At 40.8% G+C, this 23,939-nt stretch overlaps 1 protein-coding gene across 1 annotated transcript; it reads right to left on the bottom strand.

The window, feature by feature from the left end:
- Nucleotides 1-251: 251 nt before the first annotated feature.
- On the bottom strand, nucleotides 252-19,158 carry pkp1a (plakophilin 1a). Its single transcript, XM_077513582.1, has 15 exons — nucleotides 18,847-19,158; nucleotides 15,764-15,876; nucleotides 12,732-12,896; nucleotides 12,494-12,648; nucleotides 12,264-12,405; nucleotides 11,155-11,362; nucleotides 10,907-11,075; nucleotides 9,592-9,709; nucleotides 7,951-8,115; nucleotides 7,680-7,853; nucleotides 5,288-5,441; nucleotides 5,013-5,199; nucleotides 3,978-4,062; nucleotides 1,263-1,372; nucleotides 252-1,136 (listed from the first exon to the last, which is right to left on the bottom strand). The coding sequence occupies exons 1-14, from the start codon at nucleotides 19,013-19,015 to the stop codon at nucleotides 1,298-1,300; spliced, it is 2,079 nt and encodes a 692-aa protein (XP_077369708.1). The 5' UTR covers nucleotides 19,016-19,158; the 3' UTR covers nucleotides 252-1,136; nucleotides 1,263-1,297.
- Between the last annotated feature and the right edge of the window lie 4,781 nt (nucleotides 19,159-23,939).

Raw genomic sequence — 23,939 nt, 5'->3', positions numbered from 1 at the left:
GTGACTGAGTGACAGTAATTGCTGATAATTATATGCTTCTTAAACATTTCCATAAAAATTTAACGGCGTCAGTGTGTCAAAATGTCATAGCAGACAAATTAAATCTACTAATGAAAAGGAAGAAATCTTTATTTTTGTTGTCCTAATACCATAAATGAAAAAAAAAGTCTTAACTTGCCATCAAAATATCACAAAAATAAAAAACAGTTTTTACACAATAGAAAGAATTACCAAATACCAATTCTGTTTTTTTAACTCCTCATTTTATTCAGAAAACAGACAATAGTGTTAAAAAAAGCATTGTGCAACATGAAATATAAATCAATTAATTTGCCTGTTTGTAACATTAACAGAAAAGGAACATTCAAAATTAATTGTACACATTGGTAAATATACTGTCGCGGTGAGTTCAATAAGTTGCCAGTAGTGGGTTAATATAGCAAACACTCTTTCCACAGTATAACATACTTTATAGTATTTAATATTTCAAAATATACCAATGTGTTAGAACATTTTAAATAGTGATCATTTGCGGAGATAGATAGTGTCTCCTCCTGGTTTAAAGGCTGATGCTAACTTAAGATAAGCTAGGCTAAGCTAACTGTCTTACATGGGATAGGTTTCTCCTTAAATATCATTTTGGTAAGCTAAAACAATTTCCCCGTCGTGCAATGTTTAGCAAAGTAAATAATTGTTGAGCGAGAGATTAAATTAACAAACACACATTCCCATTTTTTCTTTCATTCACTTTCATCCTCGTCTCCCGAGTCCTCAAGGCCACAAGACAGATGTGACTGTAAGTATTTTATATTGAACCGTTTTCGCTACTTTCATTTACTACTCAACTGAGGCCATAAAACAAAAAGCTCACACTCAAGTTAACCAAGAAAAAAACACACGTGCCCATTTATATACACAGATGCAAACCAATCCAAATTAAATACGTACAACACCACAGGATTAATGATGACATTCAAAGCTTTTTTTGTTTTGTTTCTTGCAACATAAATTATACAGCAATGATACGATTTAGAATTGCTAAAGCCATATCAACGTGACGGTTGTGGAGGCGGTAATTTTACCCTCCGTGTCGCAAGGGTGTGGCCTCAACAGTGTCTTAACATGCTGCTTTCCATCTTGACGCACACACAAACATGCACGAAAAGAGGCAGAGACAAAAAGAAAAAAAAAAGGTTTTATTCTCGTCGCTGTGCATTTAGCAATCCTCAGTAGTGAACATTCAAGCATTCCAATAGTCTTACCTCTGGGCAAACGTTGCGTCGCTCCACAGCTTCCCTCAGTCGATAATCTGCACGGACCTGTACGCCGCCGTGGTGCCGTCGTTGACGAATAATGACTTGCTCATTCCTAGCTGTGGAACAACAAGCAGTTCAAAAACAAGAGCGGTTAGAGGAATTGCGCCACCGCGACAACAAAAACGTAGAGAAAAAATGATGCACCGCAGACAAGTCAAATTCGAATAGATACAAACAATCGGCAAGTATGTAAAATGAGGCTTCAAACTCGAGACGTTCTCCGGGCTCTCTCAGATGCTATGTGGGCATGCAAGCTAAATACGCAGATAACGCGCCAAGCTCAAATTTAAATTTACAATCAAATACGTAATGAATGTATTTCTCTAGCATCTTTCTTATGCCTACATGAGCTATGAAAATATGGCCAGTTAAAGCCAGCGGCTGAAATATATCCCGCGCCACAACATGAAGCACTAGCTGCAAGCTAGCTTGTAGGCTAACAGGCTTCCATGCCTGTTAAAATTCCGTCCGGGATCATCCAATACGATGTGTAGGACCACATAACGTTATTCAGCTATACCTGTATGTGAATGTAATACAGTACAAGCAATGTTTTTACGTTTCCACATACTATGCTAGCCTGAAGAAAATAGAACACATAACACTTGGAAATTTAAATAACTCAACTCAACTCAACTTTATTTATAAAGCGCTTTAAGAACAGGCATAGCTGTATACAAAGTGCTGTACATGAAACATAAATCGGTTGTGCAGTAAAGAATAAGGTAACAGAACAAGAACAAAGCAAACATTTTGAAGTGCGTAAATTTTACATCAGTAAATTAATAATAAATAGGCGAGTGAATGAATGAATAAATAAATAAATAAATAAATAAATAGTAGATTAAACATCAAACATCAAATTCATACACACCACAAAACACCAACAAACAAGTCTCATGGTGCGCCAAAAGCCAAAGAATACAGATGTGTTTTAAGACGTGTCTTAAAAGAGGATAAAGAATCTTAAAGTGGACTCTAAATTTCACGGGCAGCCAGTGAAGAGAGGCCAGGATAGGGGTTATGTGTTCCCTCTTACGGGCACCAGTAAGGAGACGAGCAGCAGCATTTTGGACAAGCTGGAGATGTTTGTAAATTGTGTCACAAGGGAAGATGCATTTTCCTTGGGTGCAGCTAGCTAATTGCATGCCGTAGTGCCAGAAATGCGGCAAGTAGGCGTAATTAATTATAACCAAGTAACTCGTAATTGCACCGGCTAGCCGCTGATGCCATGAAAACGCCCTCAGTTCTTATACAGTGGGGGAGGGGAGCCACTCATTCTGAACGTTCAAGTGCATCCCGAAACCAAACCCCCAAAGATCAGGAAAACTGATATTGTGAAAAACAGTTCCCTATCAAGCTTTGCACATTTTCAAACATGCAAAACGTATTTACATACATACAAATCTCTGAATTTACTTGCACATAAAGGCTAAATAAAATTGTAGCTAAATAAAAGTATTAAAAAATATATTTAACCCTCCTGTTGTGTTTCTTAATATAGTTCATGGATCAATGTAACTCGTTATGATGTTTAAAGGGATACTTGACTCACATTGAGCCATTTTCAGCAGTAAAAGTGAATATTTTATCGATAATTAATGTGATAACTTCATTATTTTTCACATACAATTAATAGCTTTAAAAAGTATTTTTTTCTACTTGCTGTTGACTGAAGATGACATCACCTGTGCTGAGGAAGTAGGTAACGGCCAATCATGGCTAAGTTTGCTGACCAACCCCCAAAACAGGTGAACCATAATTGGTCGTTACCTACTTCCTTGGCACAGGTGATGTCATCATCAGTGGACAGCAAGTGGGGAAAAAAAAAATGTTTTTAAAGGCATTAATTGCACCTGAAAAATAATTAAGTTATCAAATAATTCTGAACAAAATATTCACTTTTCATTGCTGAAAATGGTTCAATTAGTCAAGTATCCCTTTAGTCATCAAAAAAAAAAAAAATCACATAATGCAATGCAATGTTTTTAAAATATATATATATATATATATATATATATATATATATATATATATATATATATATATATATATATATATATATATATATATATATATATATATATATATATATATATAAAATAAAATTAAAACATGAGAGGCAGCAGACAAAGTTCAACCAAAGTTTTTTTTTCTTTCTTTTCCTAACGGGTCAATTTGACCCACAACATAACAGGAGAGTGTTTATCAGTACCACAATTTAAGAATCACTTAAATACTAATAGACATGTTTTGCCTTCTTTAATTGAAGCCTTTTTAGGTGTTATTCAAACATACGTGCCATTCAGCATGTCAAACGTCTCCCTCCGCAAAAAAGCAGACTGTGCTAGTCTTCTTGACAGCTTCATTTCAGAATTTCTGTGTCCTGACCTTTTCTATAATCTCTCCGTTTCCCTCCATTACTCCTCCCACACTAGACAGCCAGCGAGTGCTGAGAACCAGTCAGCCAGGATTCCAAAGAGACTGTTTCTGTATTCACACTCAACAACTTGGGTGGGGCTCGACAGGGAAAGTGAAATGTGCAGCCGGGTTAATAAAGCACATGCAAATACACACTTGCTAGCCCTGTTGTGCATGCGTGTGCGAGGTTGTGGACACAATTCACTGCGCATGTCGTGTTGTACTGGTTTTGTTATTTACCTTTTTTATAATGCTTTGCAAGTTCTTGTCGTTCCATAGATGGTAGAGGAGCACCGAGGCCGCTTTGCTACCTTTGGGGAAAGACCTAGAGAAAAGAAAAAAAAAAAAAAAAAGATGATTTTTCCCTGACAACACTACACGTTAGCTGAATCGCAATTAGGGGTGTCTTAAATTAGTGCCTTAATTTTGAATTAATTTAAAGTTCCTTTAACACCACAAATTTTTTTGACGTGCAATTAATGACCCTTAGTTGGAAAGCCTGCACTGTGGGAATTCCAGTCGCAATGCAGCAGACACATCCACGTCAAAATTTAGCAGTAATACATTTAATAATACATATATTTGTGGACACAGTATGTATTTTACAACTTTAAAAATGTGCAGAATTTCACAAGTTATTTCATGTTAAAGATAGCTCTTGATGTGAAAAGTAAAAAAAATGCACGGAGCTGTCACCAACGTCAAATGCAATTATGCCATCGAGTGACAGAAAAATGACCTCAACACAAATCAATATGATACTTATTTATTTATTTATTTATTTTTACCATACAGTACATCTTTTTAATTTTAACTATTTATTACTGTATCAATGACTAAAATATGCAGCTAAATTTCTATTAGTTTAACATGTTTTCCCACTTTTATGTTAACAAGAGTCTGAAAATTTAGGGAAAAAAAATATTATGTACATTTAGAAAAGATATAAAATTTGTGATCAATCGTGAGTTAACTATTGAAGTCATGCAATTAATTCCGAATAATTTTTTTTTTTTTTTTATCACATTACACCCCTAATTGCAATTTGTGACACAAAGTGACTCAACTGTCACACATGATGCAGAATTATGTAACTAGTTTTCATGAGTGGCAATTAATTTTTAACAAAAACTTGCAATTTTTTTTGTTTTTTTTTGTTAAACACAACCGTACTGGTAATTATCCAGTTCCGTCACTTTTGGGCATGTTGCTCCGTGTGCCATGGGCTTGAAGCTTGTTTGGCCTTTGACCCAGTTTCAAATGGTAGAAACTCACCCATTCCGGCTGAGGTCGGCCAGCGATGCCACCAAATCGCCGTCGATAAACTTCTTGTTGACCTCCGTGTCGGCCATCATCAGATTGCGCACGGTGTTGCAAGCCGTGGCGACGCTTTCGTCCGAGTTGCCCAGCTCTCGGGGGCCAGCAGAGATGAGGCTGGTGAGCTCCGGCAAAACTTGCTTTGCTGCGCAAAAAGACGGGAGACGCTCAGCGCTGCTGCCGGGAATCGAGAGGACTAGAGAGAGTCTACATTAACACGTGATGCTTCTCACCCATGGTGGCCTGCAAGCCGTTGGTTCGACCAATGTTACCCAGTAGGGACACGGCAGCCTTCTGCAAGCTTGACTTGGGTGACCTCAACAGAGGAGCAATATGCATCAGAGCTCCCAACTTCTGGACCAGAATCTGACTCATGGCGCTGGACCCCTAGAACAGACAATTCACGAGTTAAGAGTTCAGTCTCACATTGTTATGTGCTGAGGTTGGATCTCAAAAGCGCAGACACAAATAAGATTTAACTCTTTATTCGCATAACATGGAGAGGCGTAGAACAAACTTGACTAGACAATGAGAATGCATCGAGAATCACGAGACACCAAGCCCCCTTGGGCTGTGGAGATGCACAGAGGAACAGAGGTAATAATCCGACAAACACACACATTTCTCAGACATTTTATATAGACACTGAATCGATCTGATTGGTTGTGGCTAGGCATGAGGGAAACAGGACTGACATGGAATTATCTGATTGGCTGTTAACCAGATAAAGAGATTAAAGACTCTTGACATCACATAGCTCCTGACATCACATAGGTTAAGACCAGTTGAAACTAGACGCCGGTTATATCAGTTCAAAACACACACTTGACCTCACGGTCATGACCAAAACATAACCCTTGCATGACCCAAACTTAACCCTGGCATGACCCAGTCATGATACACATTCAGCTGTCAAATGCAAAATGTGCATGAATGATAATTTTCCTTATTGATGCTTTTCATGTTGGTCAACATACATTTTGGTGCCAAGAAATTTCAACAGTTTAAGGTAATGTTGCTAATAAAAAAAAAATATAAAAAAACCTCAAAATTTTGAGATATTCAACTTTTTTTTAAGTGCTAAAAATATGTTTTGACATGACTCTTGTATATTAGCACTATTAGTATATATTTATGTAATGTCATACAGTATTCTTCCATTTTTTTTAATGCAATCATGACTGCATAGGGCCTTTTACATGCAAATCATGTTTCATGTGGAAATCCAGCAAAAATTCAGAATATTAGGCAATATATTAACAGTAAACAAATGCAACAACGGGTGACGTCAAAGCACAAACACTACTTTTAGTAACAATCAAAGTACACTTCCTAAAATGTCAAAGCGCATTAATTATCAATCAATTAATTGTCAAAAATATGGACCTCTCAAAAATTAGAGCCAATTCAACAAAACAGTTATCATTATCGGACTCAGCAGCCCAAAAATGAACCAGCAACGATTAAAATATATGTGGCACTCAATTTTGTGGTTATTGGCCAGTGTAATAGAGACGTTCCTTTCAAATACTGTTCTTGCTTCGTCACACTCCAGACCCGGGGCCAGATCCGACCTGCTGCATCATCATATATTTTTGCAATATAATAATAATTAAAAAAAAAAAAAATGAGACCAAGATAAAGGATTTCAAGCATTTTTCCTTCAAATCTCCAAATCACACATGGGAAAATGTGCTATAGTCCGAAAAAAAACTAATAGTGAATATTTTGATTAAATTTCAAAATTTATAATCAGCAAAAACGTCATCACCAACAGAACAACAAAAATACAGTGAAGCATGTTGGTGGCAGCATAATCAACAGTTTTTCTTCAGACAAAACTAGGGCCTGAAACAAGTTGGCCTACTAGAACATCTGAAATTTATTTGGGGGTTAACCAAAAAACGAAAAATAACTAAAACTACATTTTATGTTTATAATTACTATAATTATTGCAAAAATGTCCGTTTTAGTCTTTGGTAATTAATTCAATGAATGAGCCTCTGGGGATGATTTTAAGAAGATATATATAAATATATATATATATATATATATATATATATATATATATATATATATATATATATATATATATGTATTTATATAAACCGAAAAAAGGACGGTTGAAAGTATGTCATACAGAAGTGACGTCATCAAGCAACAGCCCATAGAAAAGCACCTTGAGATGACGTTGCTCCCATGGTGTTTTTTTTTAAATATTGAGCACAAGTAATACACAGTAAAAATAAATGAATAAATAAATAAATAAATAAATAAATAAATAAATAAATAAATAAATAAATAAATAAAACTAACAATGAAACTAACTAAAACTAAACTAAAACGAAGCATTTATTAAATAACTAAAACTAATAAAAACTAACAGAAAAACCCTGAAAACTAATTAAAACGAAACACAAAACGAAATCAAACCTAACTAAAATGGAAAATTCCAAAACTATAATAACCCTGGTTGCACATGTGAAAGGTGACATTAATTGAGGGGGGAAAAAAAAAAACTTTTGAAATGATTCATTTCGGTTTCATTTCTTTTCAAATCATAAAAACGCGGGAATTGAAGAGAGGTGTGTAGACTTTTTCCACCCATATGTGCTGCGGACTTACGAGATGTTTGCTGGCAGTCAGGTTCTGCAGGGCGCCGCAGCACGCCTCCAAGGTGGCGTCTTTCTGGGACGAGCTGAGCAGAGACAAGTAGGTCTGCATGGCTTTGGGGTGGCACAACCACTTGGCGCCTTTCGGGTCTTCGTCGAACATTCCTCGCATGCTGTCAAATGAAAACTGAAGAGGAGAAGAGAGGAAGAGAACCAGGTCACCTTGGGCAAGATGGTACACGGGGATCCGTTTTTTTTTTTGTTTTTTTTTTGGTGCCATGTACCTGCTGTTGAACCTTGCCGCTCTTGGGGCTGAAGCATCCAACCGTCGGGCTTCTCCTGCCGGATTGGCTCTCCGTTGTAGGGATGAAGTCCGCAAAGCACTTGGGGGACTCGGCCTCCAGCTGGTAGGTCAAATTGTGGAGGATGCATGCACAGTTCTCCACAGACTACATAAAAGGACACGGACGGGGAGAGATTTCAAGACAATCAACATATTTGATTGTACAAGTTTCCCGTTTTCAACTAATTGATCCGACGATATTCTAATTTACTGAGATGCACTGTAAAGAATTCCTTTCATTATGAATAAACATTCAAGCAACCGAACACAAGCGACCTTCCCTTTTGGAGGTCTATTGTAGCCATTTACAAAAGGTTGAAAACTCACGAGCGTGTACTGATTGTCAAAGACTCGACTGACGGGAAAAGCAAGTGCGTGCAAATGATCAGAAGCATCATTATTCATTATATAAACTGTGAGAGTCACATGAGCAATGGGAGTTAACCGGCGTGGTTCGCAGTACTGAAAATTCCAGTCAGACGGCCAAGTGATCAGAATGATGTAACGTGAGCCTGAACTTTTAAAAATGTATTTTACTATACTTACATAATAACACATGGAAAAAGTTTTTGCAGAATTGCAAGATTGTAGTCTGGCAAAAAGTTGTTGTTGTTTTTTTTTTTTTTGGTCCCCAACTGCAGATCATATTGAAAAGATTTATGGCCAACCTACTGCTGGAAAGCGTGAGACAATTTACGCTACCAACAGGATCTGTTCTTGACAAACCACGCAGCAGAAGGCAAGCTAGTCCAACCGGCCATGAAAACACCGAACTCTTAGAGCAGGCATTCACGCAGTGCCAAGGAAAGTTTGTCAGCATCAACAAAAGGCAAATTTGCCCGTACCAAATTGTTGAGCATCCTAATCTTTTTTTTTTTAAAACCTCTCAACAACCCAAAGTCAAACCGATCCAGTTTTGAGAAATTTTCAACGGATAGCGGACATTTTGTTAAACGTTGGAGCACTGCGCCGACTGAATTGCAGTCTGAGACAGAAAAACAAATTGCCAGAGAGCAATTTTGCAATTCTCTGCCAAAATCGGAAGGCCATACGCAAGCTAGGGATCGAACATTTTTAACACTTCTATATAATTTCAGGCCTGACTTACAATTACCATTCACTCCCAGTTGGTCGTGCCATTAACTTCTTAATCACAGCAGTGACTAACATTTGACATCACTTGAGGACCGCTTCTATATCAGCGACGGTCTTTCCTCACACATGCACATGGAACAAAACTAATAAAATAAATGAAAACAGAAGGAGAACCCATTCAAACAACTATTCACTATAGAATACATACGCTTGAAGTGAAGCATTTTGGGACACAATTAACATTCCCGCCATGTCACATTTCGACCACATGAAAAAGAACAACGCAAGAAGGGGAGCGGGATAAGCGTTTTCAAGATGGAAGATCAAGATGGAAAAATAGTGACTGGATTATCAAATCCAGTCACTATTTTTGATGTATCAACTAAAGACAATATTAAGGTTCTTTGCACACTTCAAATCAAGTCATCAGTAAAGTAACTAAGTTTCTTTTTCGAACCTGGCCAATCAGAGATTGAGCTGCGCTCACCTTGTCATCGGGGTTGTTGTCGGCCACACAGGACTGAAGGTAGCACATGAGCGAGTCGACAAGTCCCCGGCAGTCTCTCATGGCCGTCCTCTCCCTCAGCTGAGCGCAACTCAGGTTGCTGCAAACAGTTCAATCTCTGCTTATTTGATATTCTTTTGTAAGATTGGCAGCTTTAGGCTTCATATTCAGTCCATGGACGTGTACAAAATGGACGCCGGGCACTGAAAGCCTCAACACCTGGCTTAAAGGGGAAGTAAACCCCTCCTACAAATTTCTTGACAATATTATGTTCTATGCAGCCCCACTAGTCTACGGCATTCTTCATATTGTGTTCGTGGAATCAGTTAAGCAGCAAAATCCAGCAGTTTTTATCAATATCAGAAGGCGGCCATTTTGCCACTTGCTGTCGAATAAAAATTACATCACAGCTCTGCTTCCGAAAACAGATGAGCTGTGATTGGTTGTTGCCTGAGCCCTGAGCAACTGTGATGTCATCTTCAGTCGACGGCAAGTGGCAAAACGACCTCCCCCTGAGATGGATGAAAACAGGTGGATTTTGTTGCCTAAATTGTCATGTTTCGACTAGTGAGGTCACATATGACATACTATTGTCAAGGAATGTTTAAGGTCGACTTCCCCTTTAATTCATTCACTCACAGCCATTTTCACTGAAGCAAAACTGTTCACTCCCGGCTGTTTTACTTGATTTTGACTGCTTTTGCAAGGCCCACAGAATATTGTGTTCTATTGCTCTAAAAACATGGAACATACCAAAGGAATGATTAGAGTCTCTTCTTTCACCAGAATTTTTTTTTTATCTGTTTCCGTTTTGTTAGCAATTAGCATTAGAATATAGGTAGGTTTTATCATTATTTAAAAATCTGTTTCGAATTGTGGGAAAATCAGCTTGTTTTCAACATGGCCCTGGTTGAGCTCTTATACTCTATTGCCACATGCTGGCCGTTTTTGTAATTACTACCATTGCTTCACCCGTTCTCTGCAGTTGAGAGGCTGCAACAAAGCCTTATGTATGCTCTAGCATTAAAAACAAAACAAAACAAAACAAAAAACATAAATAACGTATGAATACGTCTTTGGAACTCTTAAAACATTTAAAACAGAACATATTTATACGTTTTTGGGAGCAAATGAGTTAAGGTCCATGAACTAGCAACTCTTTTTTTCCTCACTAGTATGTTTAGTTGAGCAATAGTAGAATAGTAGAAGTGGAAAACAAAATGACACTGTGTTTACTCGTACGTGGACCTTCAGCTGGGTGTCAATGTTTTTCCATAATATGATGATGCGCTCTCACCGCAGGCACCCCGTGGTGTTGTAGAAGACCTCCGGGTGGATGTTGTTGGTGGTGCTGTCGTCCGACCAGCGGGTGAACGGCACCACCACGTTCTCCGTCAGGGCGGGCAGCGCCGTGGCGATGAGTTCTCCCTTCAGCTCGTCGGCAGAGGACAAGTTCCACAGCAGGCCTGCGAGTGTCAAAGAAAACCTTTCAGGTTTCGCCCTTCCCCCGTCGTGATATTTTTGCACGCGTTGAAATAACGGCACCTGTGATCTGCTTCTGCGTCTCGTTACATTCCGTCTCCTTCAGCAACTGCAGGGCTTTCGCGATGCCGCCGCATTGCTGGACCTGCAGCTTATTCTTCTGGTTCTTGAACACCAGGTTCCTTAAGGCCCCAGCGGCGGCCTGGCTCACGGCGGGACTTGGACTGCGCAGCAGAGTCACCAGAGTGGGGATCCCCCCAAGCTGGAGAACCTGAGAGAGGAAACACTTGCGTTAAGCAGGGTTCACCAATTTCGGTCCTCGAGGTCCGAAGTCCTGCTGCTTTTTAGATGTTTCCTCGGGATGTAACGATATCCAAACATCACGATACGATATCATGATATGAAGGTCACGATATGATAATTATCATGATATTGTGGAGAGGATGCCGAGTCACAATATTGAGAAAAAAGAGCTCTTACTAAAAAGAAAAAGCACAATATTGTGCTTTTGTACATAACAGCAATGCATATAAACCACCTACAATCTCTAATAACAATATTGAGGCACTTATTTGCTAATGCAAGCACACATTGATCACACAAGCAAATTCCCCAATTACCAAGTTCCCCTTCATCTGACAATTAGCATAGATTTTAAACATAGAAGGCCAAAACATCCCTCATAAAAAATAAGTTGCACTAATAAACTAGCCACTAGAGGGTGCTAGAACTCCACAAATGGAAACCAACCCGACTTTTTTAACAAATGTGTTCCTTTTAAATATTGTGAACATGACGATGATATTGTGGAAGTTTTAATATCACGATATCACAATATTGCCCTTATCGTTACATCCCTAATGTTTCCGCCCACTAGCGCACCTGATTCATATAATGAGCTCATTAGCATGCCTGATAATGATCCTGATCTTTACTGTCAGGTGTGTTGGTAGGCGGAAACATCTAAATCGCAGTCATTCTTACACATGTTTTGTGTAGAATTTTTTATTTTTATTTTTTATCTATTTGGTCCATTTGCAGGCGCCCAATTGGTAGTTCTCAAACAAACTGACTGGGCTCTACAGAGCTTCGGTTCTGTTTGAGGAGTCTTCCTTCGACATCACTTGACAAAAGCGTCCTCATTTAAACAAAGATACTAAAAAGAAGCCGACCTCTTGCTTGGCACGATCATCTTTAAAGGTGGTTTGCTGAATGATGGTGGCACCACACTGCTGGAACTTCTCCTCAGGGTGAGACAAGAACTCCACAGCTTCCTTGATGGTCACGTCCGATACGTTCAGTGAACTGTTCATGCTGCAGACGCACACATTTTTTTTTAGTTGAGTCAATAATGCAGTAGTATTATGCAATAGTGCATAATCATTAGAAGAAACAAACTCACCCTGATTGCTGTTCAATCCTGGACGTTTTGATGGTCTGGTCTGGAGGCGCTTCCAAAAACCGTTGTTGGCCCGTAGCTGTGTGGAAGCCATTGCTGGTGGAGTAAGTGCTGAGTCTCTTCATTTGACTCTGGCTGGTCTGCTGCCCTTTGCCTCTCTGAGAACAACAAATGCAAATGAACGGGAATGAAGGATGAAAACACGTCAGCGACTTTGCCAGCAGGAAGAAGTGATCGTCACCCTGATGCTGGCAGGCGCCAAGGCAGGATCACTGCGGCTGGATTTCATCCCGACGGGACTTTGAGGCCAGTTGGAAGCGTTGATTTGTTGTTCCCACGCACTGGAGCTGAGGTGCCTCGCTCCAAGGCTTTTTGTGGACAGAGAGCGACTCTTTTGGGCATGTTGCTACAAAATGAAAAGGGGAAGAAAAAGTTCTGTTTTATTTGGAGAAACAGCAACATGAAAACGGGCTTCTGTGCTGCATTCCTGTTAAAATTGCTTATTTTTTCTTCGGGCAAAGTCTCCATGGGAGAGGACTTTCAATTCAATTCAATTCAATTCAATTTCAATTCAATTCAATTCAAAAATTTCATTTTATTCTTTTAAAAAAAAAAAAAAAAAAAAAGGAAATGAAAGGGGACAGAAAGAAGTAAAACTTGTGGTATCTGCCCCTGATCATAAAATAAAATAAAAATGGAAAAATAACAACAACAACAACAATAAATAATAATAATAATAATAATAATAATAATAATAATAATAATCATAATAATCATAATAATAATAATAATAATAATAATAATAATAATAATAATAATAATAAACAAAATAAATTACATTAAGCAATCCAGTTTCTATTTTGGTAACAAACAAAATGATTTTTTTTTTCCAGTAATTAGGTTTTTATACATTTTTTCTTAAAAATAGGAATGGATTGAGAGATGATTTAGTTATATGATCCAGATTGTTTCACAAACTAACATTGAATTGAAATACATCATTCTTGTTGTTTTATTCTGTATTTCGGTTTGGAGAAAAAAAACAAAAACAAAAAAACAAAAAACATGTTCCTCTGAATGTGTACTCATTTTCCTTTTTTATTTTATTTTGTTTTATTTATTTATGTATGTATTTATTTATTTATTTATTTATTTTAATTTGTTTGCATGTTAATTGCTAAAAAAAAATTCATGATGGGTTTTATACATTATTTTTAAACTCCATCGATTCATTAATTTTTAACATTTAAATTTTTTTAGTTTTTATAAATAATGGATTAGTGTGGTCTCTGTATCCACATCCAGACACAACACAATTAGTGGGTTTCTGTAAAAGAAAAATGGGTTCATGGGTTTTGGCTGCACGCCCCCACACTTCAATGCAATAGGTCAGGAATGGAAAAATCAATGAATTATTTAACAATAACAAAGCATTCTTCAATAATTCTTTAACCTTGTGCAAAACGTAAAACATACAAAAGTACTTTCTACAAAGACTGCATGCTTTTGCTTTTCTTTTCCTCTTTTGTTTCGGAAAGCACAGAACAATCCCACAGACTGTGAGCAGGTAACATAATATTTGCAACTGGAGACTCCCGACAAAAGCAGCTGAACACAGAAGGGCTTTGTGCGCTGCACTAGCATAACCTGAATTCAAAGTGCAATTAAATCGGCTTGTCTCATCTAATTACAGATGGATGCATCATCAGTTTATTTTGTCTGTGAGTGCCATGTGTCCTGATTGACATGATCTCACTAAAATGTCACATAATTAATCAGTGCAGATGATTCATGCAGAAGGCAATATCACTGTCGTGTTACCTAAATGGCATTGGCCGTCTGCATCTTGTTCCCACCACCAGCTTCAATGCACACAAGTTTTACATGTGTCAAGAGCAAGCTTCAAAATATAGTTTTCTTTGCATAACAGCTCAAGTAGAGGCCTCTAAAAAAAATCAGTTACATAACAAAACATGGATATTGTCACATGACTAAGTCTTTGGCTTGGTGAAGTCTGCTTGTGTTTGGCCAATCGATAGGTAGTCATGTGACTTACCGTTTAACTAATGCTTGCTTGTTTAACCTGAAATGACCTTTGAACACAGCTATGTCCACCATCTTTGTTTAATGGAAATCAATCAAATTCTTTCTACAATATGGAGCAATAACAATTTAGATGAAAGCTGAAAATAACATCAAACTAGTGCCTGACGTTTGGCAAATCCCAACCAGTCACAATGCCTCTGCTACATTGTGGTAGCCAAGTCACGTCACAACAAGCAGCGGTTGGGCACAAACAGTCAAATATTTTTTCTAAAAAGAGGCTTCGAGCTATTCATGAAGTTTACTGTCAAACTAAACAAAGAGAATTACAACTTGTGATGACAAAACAACACCATCACTTTGAATGTCCGCTTGCTTAATGCTAACAACACACAATGCAAAATGCCATAGATGGGCTAACGAATCCACAGATGTTATTGTGATTTTTATTCTCCACACATTTTAGCCGCGTAACAACTCCCACATAATACTTCCAATTTACACTGTTCCCATTTCAACTAGCTTAAAAAATTCACGCCTCACGGGGTATATATCGTCTGATTCCACATTCAATAAAGTATTTGCACAATTTAACTTGTAATATCAACTTTTCCCCATTCATTTTCAATGGGACAGACATTGAACTTTTTCTAAGTATCACTTTCCACGCCCACTTCCGTACATATAAGTTATCATCAGTTGAACTTGAAGTAAAGTGCATTGTCCAGTAACCAGGAGGTCATAATTTCACAATTTATCTCTCAATTTACTTCATAAGCATTCCACATGCATTCAAATCTTAGCATTCAGCTATTAGCATTCAGCTTTCAGCATTCCCACACAATTTCTCCCGGAATTGCACTTAGTCTAGTATAATAAGAGTATGATGTAATGCAATTTGAGCAAATTTGTTATTTCAGAAGTGTGTTTCAAACTGGTAGCCCTTCACACGAATGAGCAGCCAAGAAGTACAGTGTAGCTCCCAGCTTCAAAAAGGTTGGCGACTCTTTAGTCTGCCTGACATGTATGTCACATTCGGAATGTGTGAGGAACCCTAATCCAATCCATTAATGATTCATTAGAGAAGCATGGAAATGTTCCAAAACAAATGACTATACAGGAAAACATCCCGGAAAGGAGGCAGAGCGGAAGTTCATCTTATAACACTGCTGTTTGGGTTTGTCCCAGTTTCTCGATGGAAGCGTTCCACAAGACAAGAGCAACAATTACCGCTTTGTTGTACGCTGCCGACTTGGTGGAGACGCTGCGACCGAAGGTGCCGTTGGCTTTGGAGGGCAAAAACTGGAATGTTCCAAACTCGTCCAGTGGCGACAAGGTGGGACCTGTGGAAAGTTGACACGGATGAGGGTGACAAAAATAAATAAATAAAGCAGAAGGACGCTACAACAGGGCAGAATGCCAACGGGACAATTGGCAAACATTTTTGTCTGGATGAACAGAATGGAATCAAAAGATGGCAAAGCCGCTTAATGACACGTATGACAGAATGAGGCCAATAGGGGAACTCAACTTGTCTTCAAGAGGAGTCATGTTTCCACCTTTGTCACAGTGTGCAAACAAGTATTAAGAAAAACAGTTCAAATAAGTTGTCTCATGCTTATCCCACATTGGGTGTGAAACAGACGTAACATCACGTCACTTGCGTGAACGTGTTTTCGCACTTTTGTTTGTCATGAGTGATTCATAAATTGTGTAGCGCTACTCATCGTTGCACCAAGACCAACGGACTCATTAAAGGATTATAACGCGTTCTTCTTCCTGTTCCCACTCTTTAAGTATATTTTACTAAGACATTTGCTGCCACTCTTTCTTGCCTTTGCATGTTGAACAAAATGAATGATACAAGCAACAAGGGGTGGGAAACCTGCTGTGGCTCTCCATCTTTGTAAAAGAATGTAGTCAATATGATTTTTTTTTTAAATTAATTTTAGTTTTCACCCTTTTCAAATGTGTTAAGGTGATCTTGTAATATGAAAATAAACCCTTTTCTTGGTCACTCAAAATATATAATGTTTAGTTATTGACCGCCAAGTAGGTAAACCATGGATAAATCAAAGAAAAGAAACATTTCTGAAGAATGTTCAATGCTACATGAACTACTGTATATTTAAAGCAACACATACAAATAAAATCACTTTACATGTCAAAAGTCATTTGCAGCTTCTGGTGTTTTTTTTTCTTTCTTCTTCTTCTTTGGGAGATTGTCCGAATGCTCTTTGAGCATTTCAGGCTGCCCCTGCCTGCTCTAACCTGTCCACTTTTATGAAATGCTCATGTAAACTCTCTCCTGTGCTGAATATAGTTGATGTTTTGAAGACTGACGTTCTGCCTGGACGTTTCTATTTGTTCACCTGAACAAAACACAAAACCAGCTACAGGACTAGTTAGTCCCTAACAGCAGAAAGAATTCATTCAATTGATCCACCCTAGAAATGATCTTTGCCACATTGTCAGGTATCATCTCATTTATTTATTTATTTTTTGGCTGAACGGCGATAAAACAGCTTCTACTGGATAAACCAGTAACGTGCTAGCACATGGTAATGGCAAATTAATCAGCTTGCTTGTTGTTGCGGTTACTCTTACGCTTTCTTTCTGCACTTGTGCTGCATGTTCGCTAGTAAGCCTCAACAAACTACTTTTAGCATTATTTATCCTCAAATAAAACGTGTTGACTGTGCATACTTTGCATGATGACTTAAATGAAGCCCACCTGAATTAAAAAAAAAACAAGAAAAAAAACTTGCCCTACTTTGCTGTGTTGATCAAATGTAACTTGAGACGAGTGCCAAACATTTGTCAGTGCCAAAATATTCCATTAATTTGAGGATAGGCTGTTTCGGTTAAGCCTCAGGTGACCTTATCGACTGCACGCCACATTTCGCACTCACATAACGTGTCAGCAATTTGTTACGTGTGAATGCAAAGAAGCTATCTCACTGACAGCTTCTTTTCTGACAAAGAAAGTTTCTCTCTTTTTTGTGCAAGCACTCAAGCCGAAAAAAGCTTCTGTGTGTGTAAGGGTTCCAATGCCAGTGGACTGCATTCCTTTCTTGGAGGGAGCAAAACACTCCTTGAGAGAAAGTTGGACATCAAGTGCTCGAGTGGACGCAGCCGCACAGATTACATTCAGAAAAAAAAGGGCACAGTTAGACTGCAGAGCTGTCTCTCGATGCACAATAGCACGACTATATCAGGATTGCGCTGCAGATTTTTCTAGGGCCCCAAAAGAAGTTAAATTCAACTATCAAAGTAGTACTCTGGACATTTAACATACTTTTATTTTGTCAGAAATACAGGCAACTGAGGACAATATACTGTAGTGTGATGTATGGTCCCAATCAACAGGATCGTTATCAATCAGGCTTATGCAGAGCTAGCTGATGAGGTAATCAAATATCACTTGTGTGCAAATATATTTTACAATAGAGAAAAAAAATCTCACTGTAGTCTGCATACCAACAAATAAAAATGTCACAAAACGTTAATGTCATTATTGGATGAGCATTTAATTGGTCTGCCTGGCACTATATGTTATTGGCATAGATCAGCTGTTTTATTGGCTGTTTATATGCTATATAATTTTTTGAGTCGAGAATAATTTATTTAGGACTAAAGCACCATCAGAAATCCGTGACGCATCAGTTAACTCATTCACTGCCATTGACGGAAAAAGACGTCAAATGATGCATTTTTTTTTGCTGTTCTGGCAATGAATGTGTTAAGCCCCTCCAATGATTTCCCAGAACCCCCCCTTTTTCTTTTGGGTCAAGAAGACTCCTTTGAGCACTGGGAGAGAGGGAAAAAAAATCTAGCACGGCCCCTGTATATAAATGGATGAAATTGGATGAATTTGGCATTAAAATCTGGTCTGGAACATCATTTTGGATGGAATTTCAAATTGCATTCGCCTCCTTTGTTTGTAACCACTCATTAACCACCCAAACACTTTTGATGTCAAAACCAAATTGTTGCTGAACTAGATGAAATATAGGGGAAATCGTGATAGGCTGCACGGTGAAGTGATATTTATGATTTTCAGTCAAAAGAGAAACAATGATACACGAGGGAAGCGCAAGAAGCCAAAAATAATAATAGAAATGTATAAGAAAAGTAAGAAAAGTGTAGCCACTCATCTCTGGTGGTTATGGGTTCTAAATTGTAACAAAAAAGCAATTCTCCAGTGTCGGTTACATGCCAAATTAAAGAAACAAAGACCCAATTGTGACGGTTTTCCCTGTTGCACGCGCGCGTATGAAGGATTAATAGCAGCGGCAAAAGTAGTTCCGTACTTGTAGGAGTGCCGTTCTTGCCGTGTTTGGACTTGCTCCTCTTGACGGTCTGCACTTGATCCAGCACCCGGTGCGCCCCCGTGTGCAGCCTGGCGTCGGACGGCACAGCCAGCGAGGTGTCCTCGGTTCTCCCGACCGCGATGGCCGAACGCAGCGGCTCCGCAAGCATCGTTCTCCTGCTCGGTGCTCGATCCAAACGCTCGCTCGCTCGCTTGTCCCGACCAGCTGGAGGCTCCTGAACTGGGAGAAGCGCGCTGAGCTTGGCTTGGAGCGCGCGGCGGACGTGCGCACAAAAACACGAGAGGCGTGGACGGGAGCTCCACCCAGCTGCGCCTGCGCCGCGCCCAGTCGAGGTGGGAACGCGGATGACAGTTCACACGATGACGAGGGGCTGACGACTCCTGCAAAACATGCAAACAAGCGCGCACTGCATTGTACAAAACATTTACTTCTTGCTCTGACGTGTAGTAAATTCTTTGCACATTGACTTAGGAACTCTTTCTCGTGACATGCTAGACTGCTGCTGTTTTGTTGTGTTTTTATTTTGGTCACTATTTACTGTATTTATTCTGTGTTTTATGTATATTCATACTGTGTGTGTTTTAATTTGACATTCTATTATGACATGAATTTGGCTCTGCTTTCTCGGCAAGATCAAAACCTTGGTTTCATTTTATTTTTTAATTGTCAGGAAAAAGGCATTTTTGTTTGTTGTAATTATTAGGGATGTATCACTATCCAAACATCACAATACGATATCACCATATGAACCGCATAATTACCACAATATTGTGGGGCAGTTGGTGATATAAAAAAGGTCACAATAATTTAATTTATATATATATATATATATATATATATATATATATATATATATATATATATATATATATATATATATATATATGTCTCTTGAGGCAATTACACAGTATTCTCTGGTTATAACTGTCATGTTTTGGTTTGGTGGGGGTGGGTTTTTGTTGTCTTTTGGTCGTTTGTCATGTGTTCCTTGTTTCTTCCCTTGTCCCGTTATGTCAAACCACGTCCACCTGAGTGTTTCTTCCCTTCCCAGTGTATCCACCAATCAGCTTCCCCTGCCACTTGTGTCTTACCCAGCTGTGTCTAGTCATTGTCATTAGCCTGTGTGTATTTAGTCCCCTGTTTTCCGTTCGGTTCTTGTGGAGTCATAGTATCTGTAGTATCTGTTGTGCCTGTTGTTGTCCCTGTGTTCCATGCCATGTCATGCCTTGTGTTTGTTTTTTGATCTTGTTAATTTTTTCATAGTACCTTGTTTATAGTTTTTGTTAATTAAATCCCCTTTTTTTTACCTGCATCCCTGCCTTGCCCGGTTTTTTGTTGCCTCCTGCATTTGGGTCCTGCCACCAACACCCCACTCCCGTGACAGAATGACTCCACCAGAACTGGACCCAGCAGGGGCAATGGCGGAATTAGAGACCTGGCAGAGGCTTGAAGACATCGCCCGAGTCATTGCAGAAATAAAAGAGTTGATGGCTTTGGACCGTGGCGACTGGAGTGATGGGTCGGACTGGCCTCAGAACCCCGAACCTCGTCTGCTGCAGCCTCTCGCTCCGGAACCTCGTCTGCTGCCGCCGCAGCCCCCGGCCGCTTCGCCTGTGCCGCTGCCGCCGCAGCCCCCGGCCGCTTCGCCTGTGCCGCTGCCGCCGCAGCCCCCGGCCGCTTCGCCTGTGCCGCTGCCGCCGCAGCCCCCGGCCGCTTCGCCTGTGCCGCTGCCGCCGCAGCCCCCGGCCGCTTCGCCTGTGCCGCTGCCGCCGCAGCCCCCGGCCGCTTCGCCTGTGCCGCTGCCGCCGCAGCCCCCGGCCGCTTCGCCTGTGCCGCTGCCGCCGCAGCCCCCGGCCGCTTCGCCTGTGCCGCTGCCGCCGCAGCCCCCGGCCGCTTCGCCTGTGCCGCTGCCGCCGCAGCCCCCGGCCGCTTCGCCTGTGCCGCTGCCGCCGCAGCCCCCGGCCGCTTCGCCTGTGCCGCTGCCGCCGCAGCCCCCGGCCGCTTCGCCTGTGCCGCTGCCGCCGCAGCCCCCGGCCGCTTCGCCTGTGCCGCTGCCGCCGCAGCCCCCGGCCGCTTCGCCTGTGCCGCTGCCGCCGCAGCCCCCGGCCGCTTCGCCTGTGCCGCTGCCGCCGCAGCCCCCGGCCGCTTCGCCTGTGCCGCTGCCGCCGCAGCCCCCGGCCGCTTCGCCTGGGCCGCTGCCGCCGCAGCCCCCGGCCGCTTCGCCTGGGCCGCTACCTCGTGTTCCTCGTCAGGCGGCGCATGGATTGCGGCCGCCACCTCTTGTTCCTCGTCAGGCGGCGCATGGATTGCGGCCGCCACCTCTTGTTCCTCGTCAGGCGGCGCATGGATTGCGGCCGCCACCGCCTGCACCAGTTCCGGCGGCGCCCGGCCAGCGGCCGCCATCGCCTGCACCTGTTCCGGCGGCGCTCGGCCAGCGGCCGCCATCGCCTGCACCAGTTCCGGCGGCGCCCGGCCAGCGGCCGCCTCCTGCTCCTCATCTGGCGGCGAACACCCCGCCGCCACCTCTGCTCCTTGTCGGGCGTCGAGGACGCCCTCCTGACTGGTCCCGCTGGGACTCTCTTGTCGGGCGTCGAGGACGCCCTCCGGAACTGCTTTTTGTCTGGGACGGATGGGTGGGCCGTGTGCCCTCCTCCGTGCCCCCTTCCGCCCGCCCTTGTTTTTGGACTTTTTGTGTTGGACGTCTGGGAGCCGTCCCTTGAGGGGGGGGTTATGTCATGTTTTGGTTTGGTGGGGGTGGGTTTTTGTTGTCTTTTGGTCGTTTGTCATGTGTTCCTTGTTTCTTCCCTTGTCCCGTTATGTCAAACCACGTCCACCTGAGTGTTTCTTCCCTTCCCAGTGTATCCACCAATCAGCTTCCCCTGCCACTTGTGTCTTACCCAGCTGTGTCTAGTCATTGTCATTAGCCTGTGTGTATTTAGTCCCCTGTTTTCCGTTCGGTTCTTGTGGAGTCATAGTATCTGTAGTATCTGTTGTGCCTGTTGTTGTCCCTGTGTTCCATGCCATGTCATGCCTTGTGTTTGTTTTTTGATCTTGTTAATTTTTTCATAGTACCTTGTTTATAGTTTTTGTTAATTAAATCCCCTTTTTTTTACCTGCATCCCTGCCTTGCCCGGTTTTTTGTTGCCTCCTGCATTTGGGTCCTGCCACCAACACCCCACTCCCGTGACAATAACAGTTTACTTTTCGCGGCGGTCTCGCTGTATTGGGGATTTTTTTTTTTTTTTCAGTGCAATTTGCATGCATTTTTTTTTTTTTTTTTTTTACAGTAATATACCTTTTTTTTTAAATAAAATTTATGAAGGTTTGAACATTGGGAATGTCTTAACGAGAGAAATGTGAGAAAATGTAAATGCCTCGATGAGAAAAGTGCATAAACTTTGTTGTGAAGGGTTTTAGAGCCTTAAAACATTTATAATAAATGTCAAACATAAAGCTAACTACTTAGCGGATTTGATTTATTGCATTTTCTTTCTTTTTTTTTAAACCTAACCCCAGCAGAAAACAAGGAAACACTGTACTTGCTAATGCACGCACACATCGAGTTCCTCCGCACATTGACTCGATTCACAAGCATATTACTTTCCCCTTCATCTGACGATCAGCGTGGATTTTAAACATAATAGAAGGGCCAAAACATGTCTTAAGAAACTTAAACTGCACTAAAACTACTCACCAGAGGGCACTAGAACTGTCCATCCATCCATCCATTTTCTTGACCGCTTATTCCTCACAAGGGTCGCGGGGGTTGCTGGCGCCTATCTCAGCTGGCTCTGGGCAGTAGGCAAGGGACGGTACTAGAACTGCACAAACGCAAATCAAGCCGACTTTTTTTGAACAGGTGTGCTGCTTTTAATAATATCGTGATATGACGACAATATTAAGGTAGTTTTAATATCGTGATATCACGATATTGCCGTTTTCGTTACATCCTTAGTAATGATTGTTTTCTCATTTCCATCAAGTGGAGAAAAGCTAATGTGACAAGTGTTTCTATCCACTGCTATGCCATCATTTGGCCTCAAGGCTGATTCCTCACATTTCCTTAAAGTTACTGGTCCATACTTGTAACGCTGAACATTTTTGTGCTTGCTGCTCCCTTATAGTAAAACTCTTGCAGGTAGACAGATGTGAGGTGCATACCTTGTCACTCAGAAGTTTTTTTTTTTTTCTCACTTTGTTTCTGCATTTAACCTCTTGATTTTTTGATTTTTTTTTGTCTCTTGAAAAATAAGACGCATAGACCTGCTAGAAATTGTGAGTCTTATAGTTTCCTTTGAATTACGTTCATGTGACAATTTGGATGAGTAAGTTGTGGCATGACTTGTTTGGGTTGGGCCTCAGTTACGATTGCTGCTTAGAAGATTTGAACACCAGACGGTGGTTGTGTGTTCAGGCTGACCTGTGTTATGTTCGCTGTTATGATGGGTCATCATGACTCACTGCTTTGTGAGCGTCCTCTCCACCCCGGCTAGGTAGTGAGCTAACAATTAATCACAGTCCAAAATTCCCTTTCACAAAAGTGTGTGATCTTTCCAGAAAAGGTCAAGACAGTCAGGTTTGCCTTACTTCAGTCCGGATCAAACCATTAATGCTGTCCAAACATTGAGAGTATAATGTTCATGTTGGCAAGCTGTTGGAGCAAAACAGGTCACGGCACGAGCAAGCCTTCTGAAGTACATTGTGATGATGAGGAGGAGCAAAAAAATAAAAAAATTAAGTACTGTAATGTGAGCACATAACCGGATTGTTTTTGGCTACGTTGATGCAGATCAAAATTTTCCCACCACACCCTTCGCACCTGCAACACAACAGCCAAATGTTATGTCTGTTAAGTTCCAGTGTGGCAGTCGACATAGATGCTGACAATCGGTCAAACAAAGGATAAACTGTTTCATTGTGGTTGACTTTTTTTTTTTTTTTTTTGAATCCACATAAACTGTCATGTTAAGCCTAATGTCTACACTAGTGATCCTCAGTGTGGTACATACAGTCCACTAAGTGATGAAAGGGCTCCCTCTAGTGGTACTTGTAATTCTAGTGGTACTTATAAT

This window comes from Festucalex cinctus, chromosome 2 (genome assembly GCF_051991245.1).
Source record: "Festucalex cinctus isolate MCC-2025b chromosome 2, RoL_Fcin_1.0, whole genome shotgun sequence".
NCBI classification, from domain to species: domain Eukaryota; kingdom Metazoa; phylum Chordata; class Actinopteri; order Syngnathiformes; family Syngnathidae; genus Festucalex; species Festucalex cinctus.
The sequence above is the reverse complement of the archived record's forward strand: the minus strand, read 5'-3'. Positions and strand labels throughout refer to the sequence as shown.

Bases quoted from the DNA above. Each gene is read 5' to 3' on its own strand.
- pkp1a (XM_077513582.1), bottom strand. From the start codon at position 19,015: ATGCTTGCGGAGCCGCTGCGTTCGGCCATCGCGGTCGGGAGAACCGAG. The intron at 12,649-12,731 runs GTGACGATCACT...TGTTGTTCTCAG, and splicing joins TGGCGCCTGCCAGCATCAGG to AGAGGCAAAGGGCAGCAGAC. The intron at 8,116-9,591 runs GTGAGCGCAGCT...CCTTTTATGTAG, and splicing joins ACAACAACCCCGATGACAAG to TCTGTGGAGAACTGTGCATG.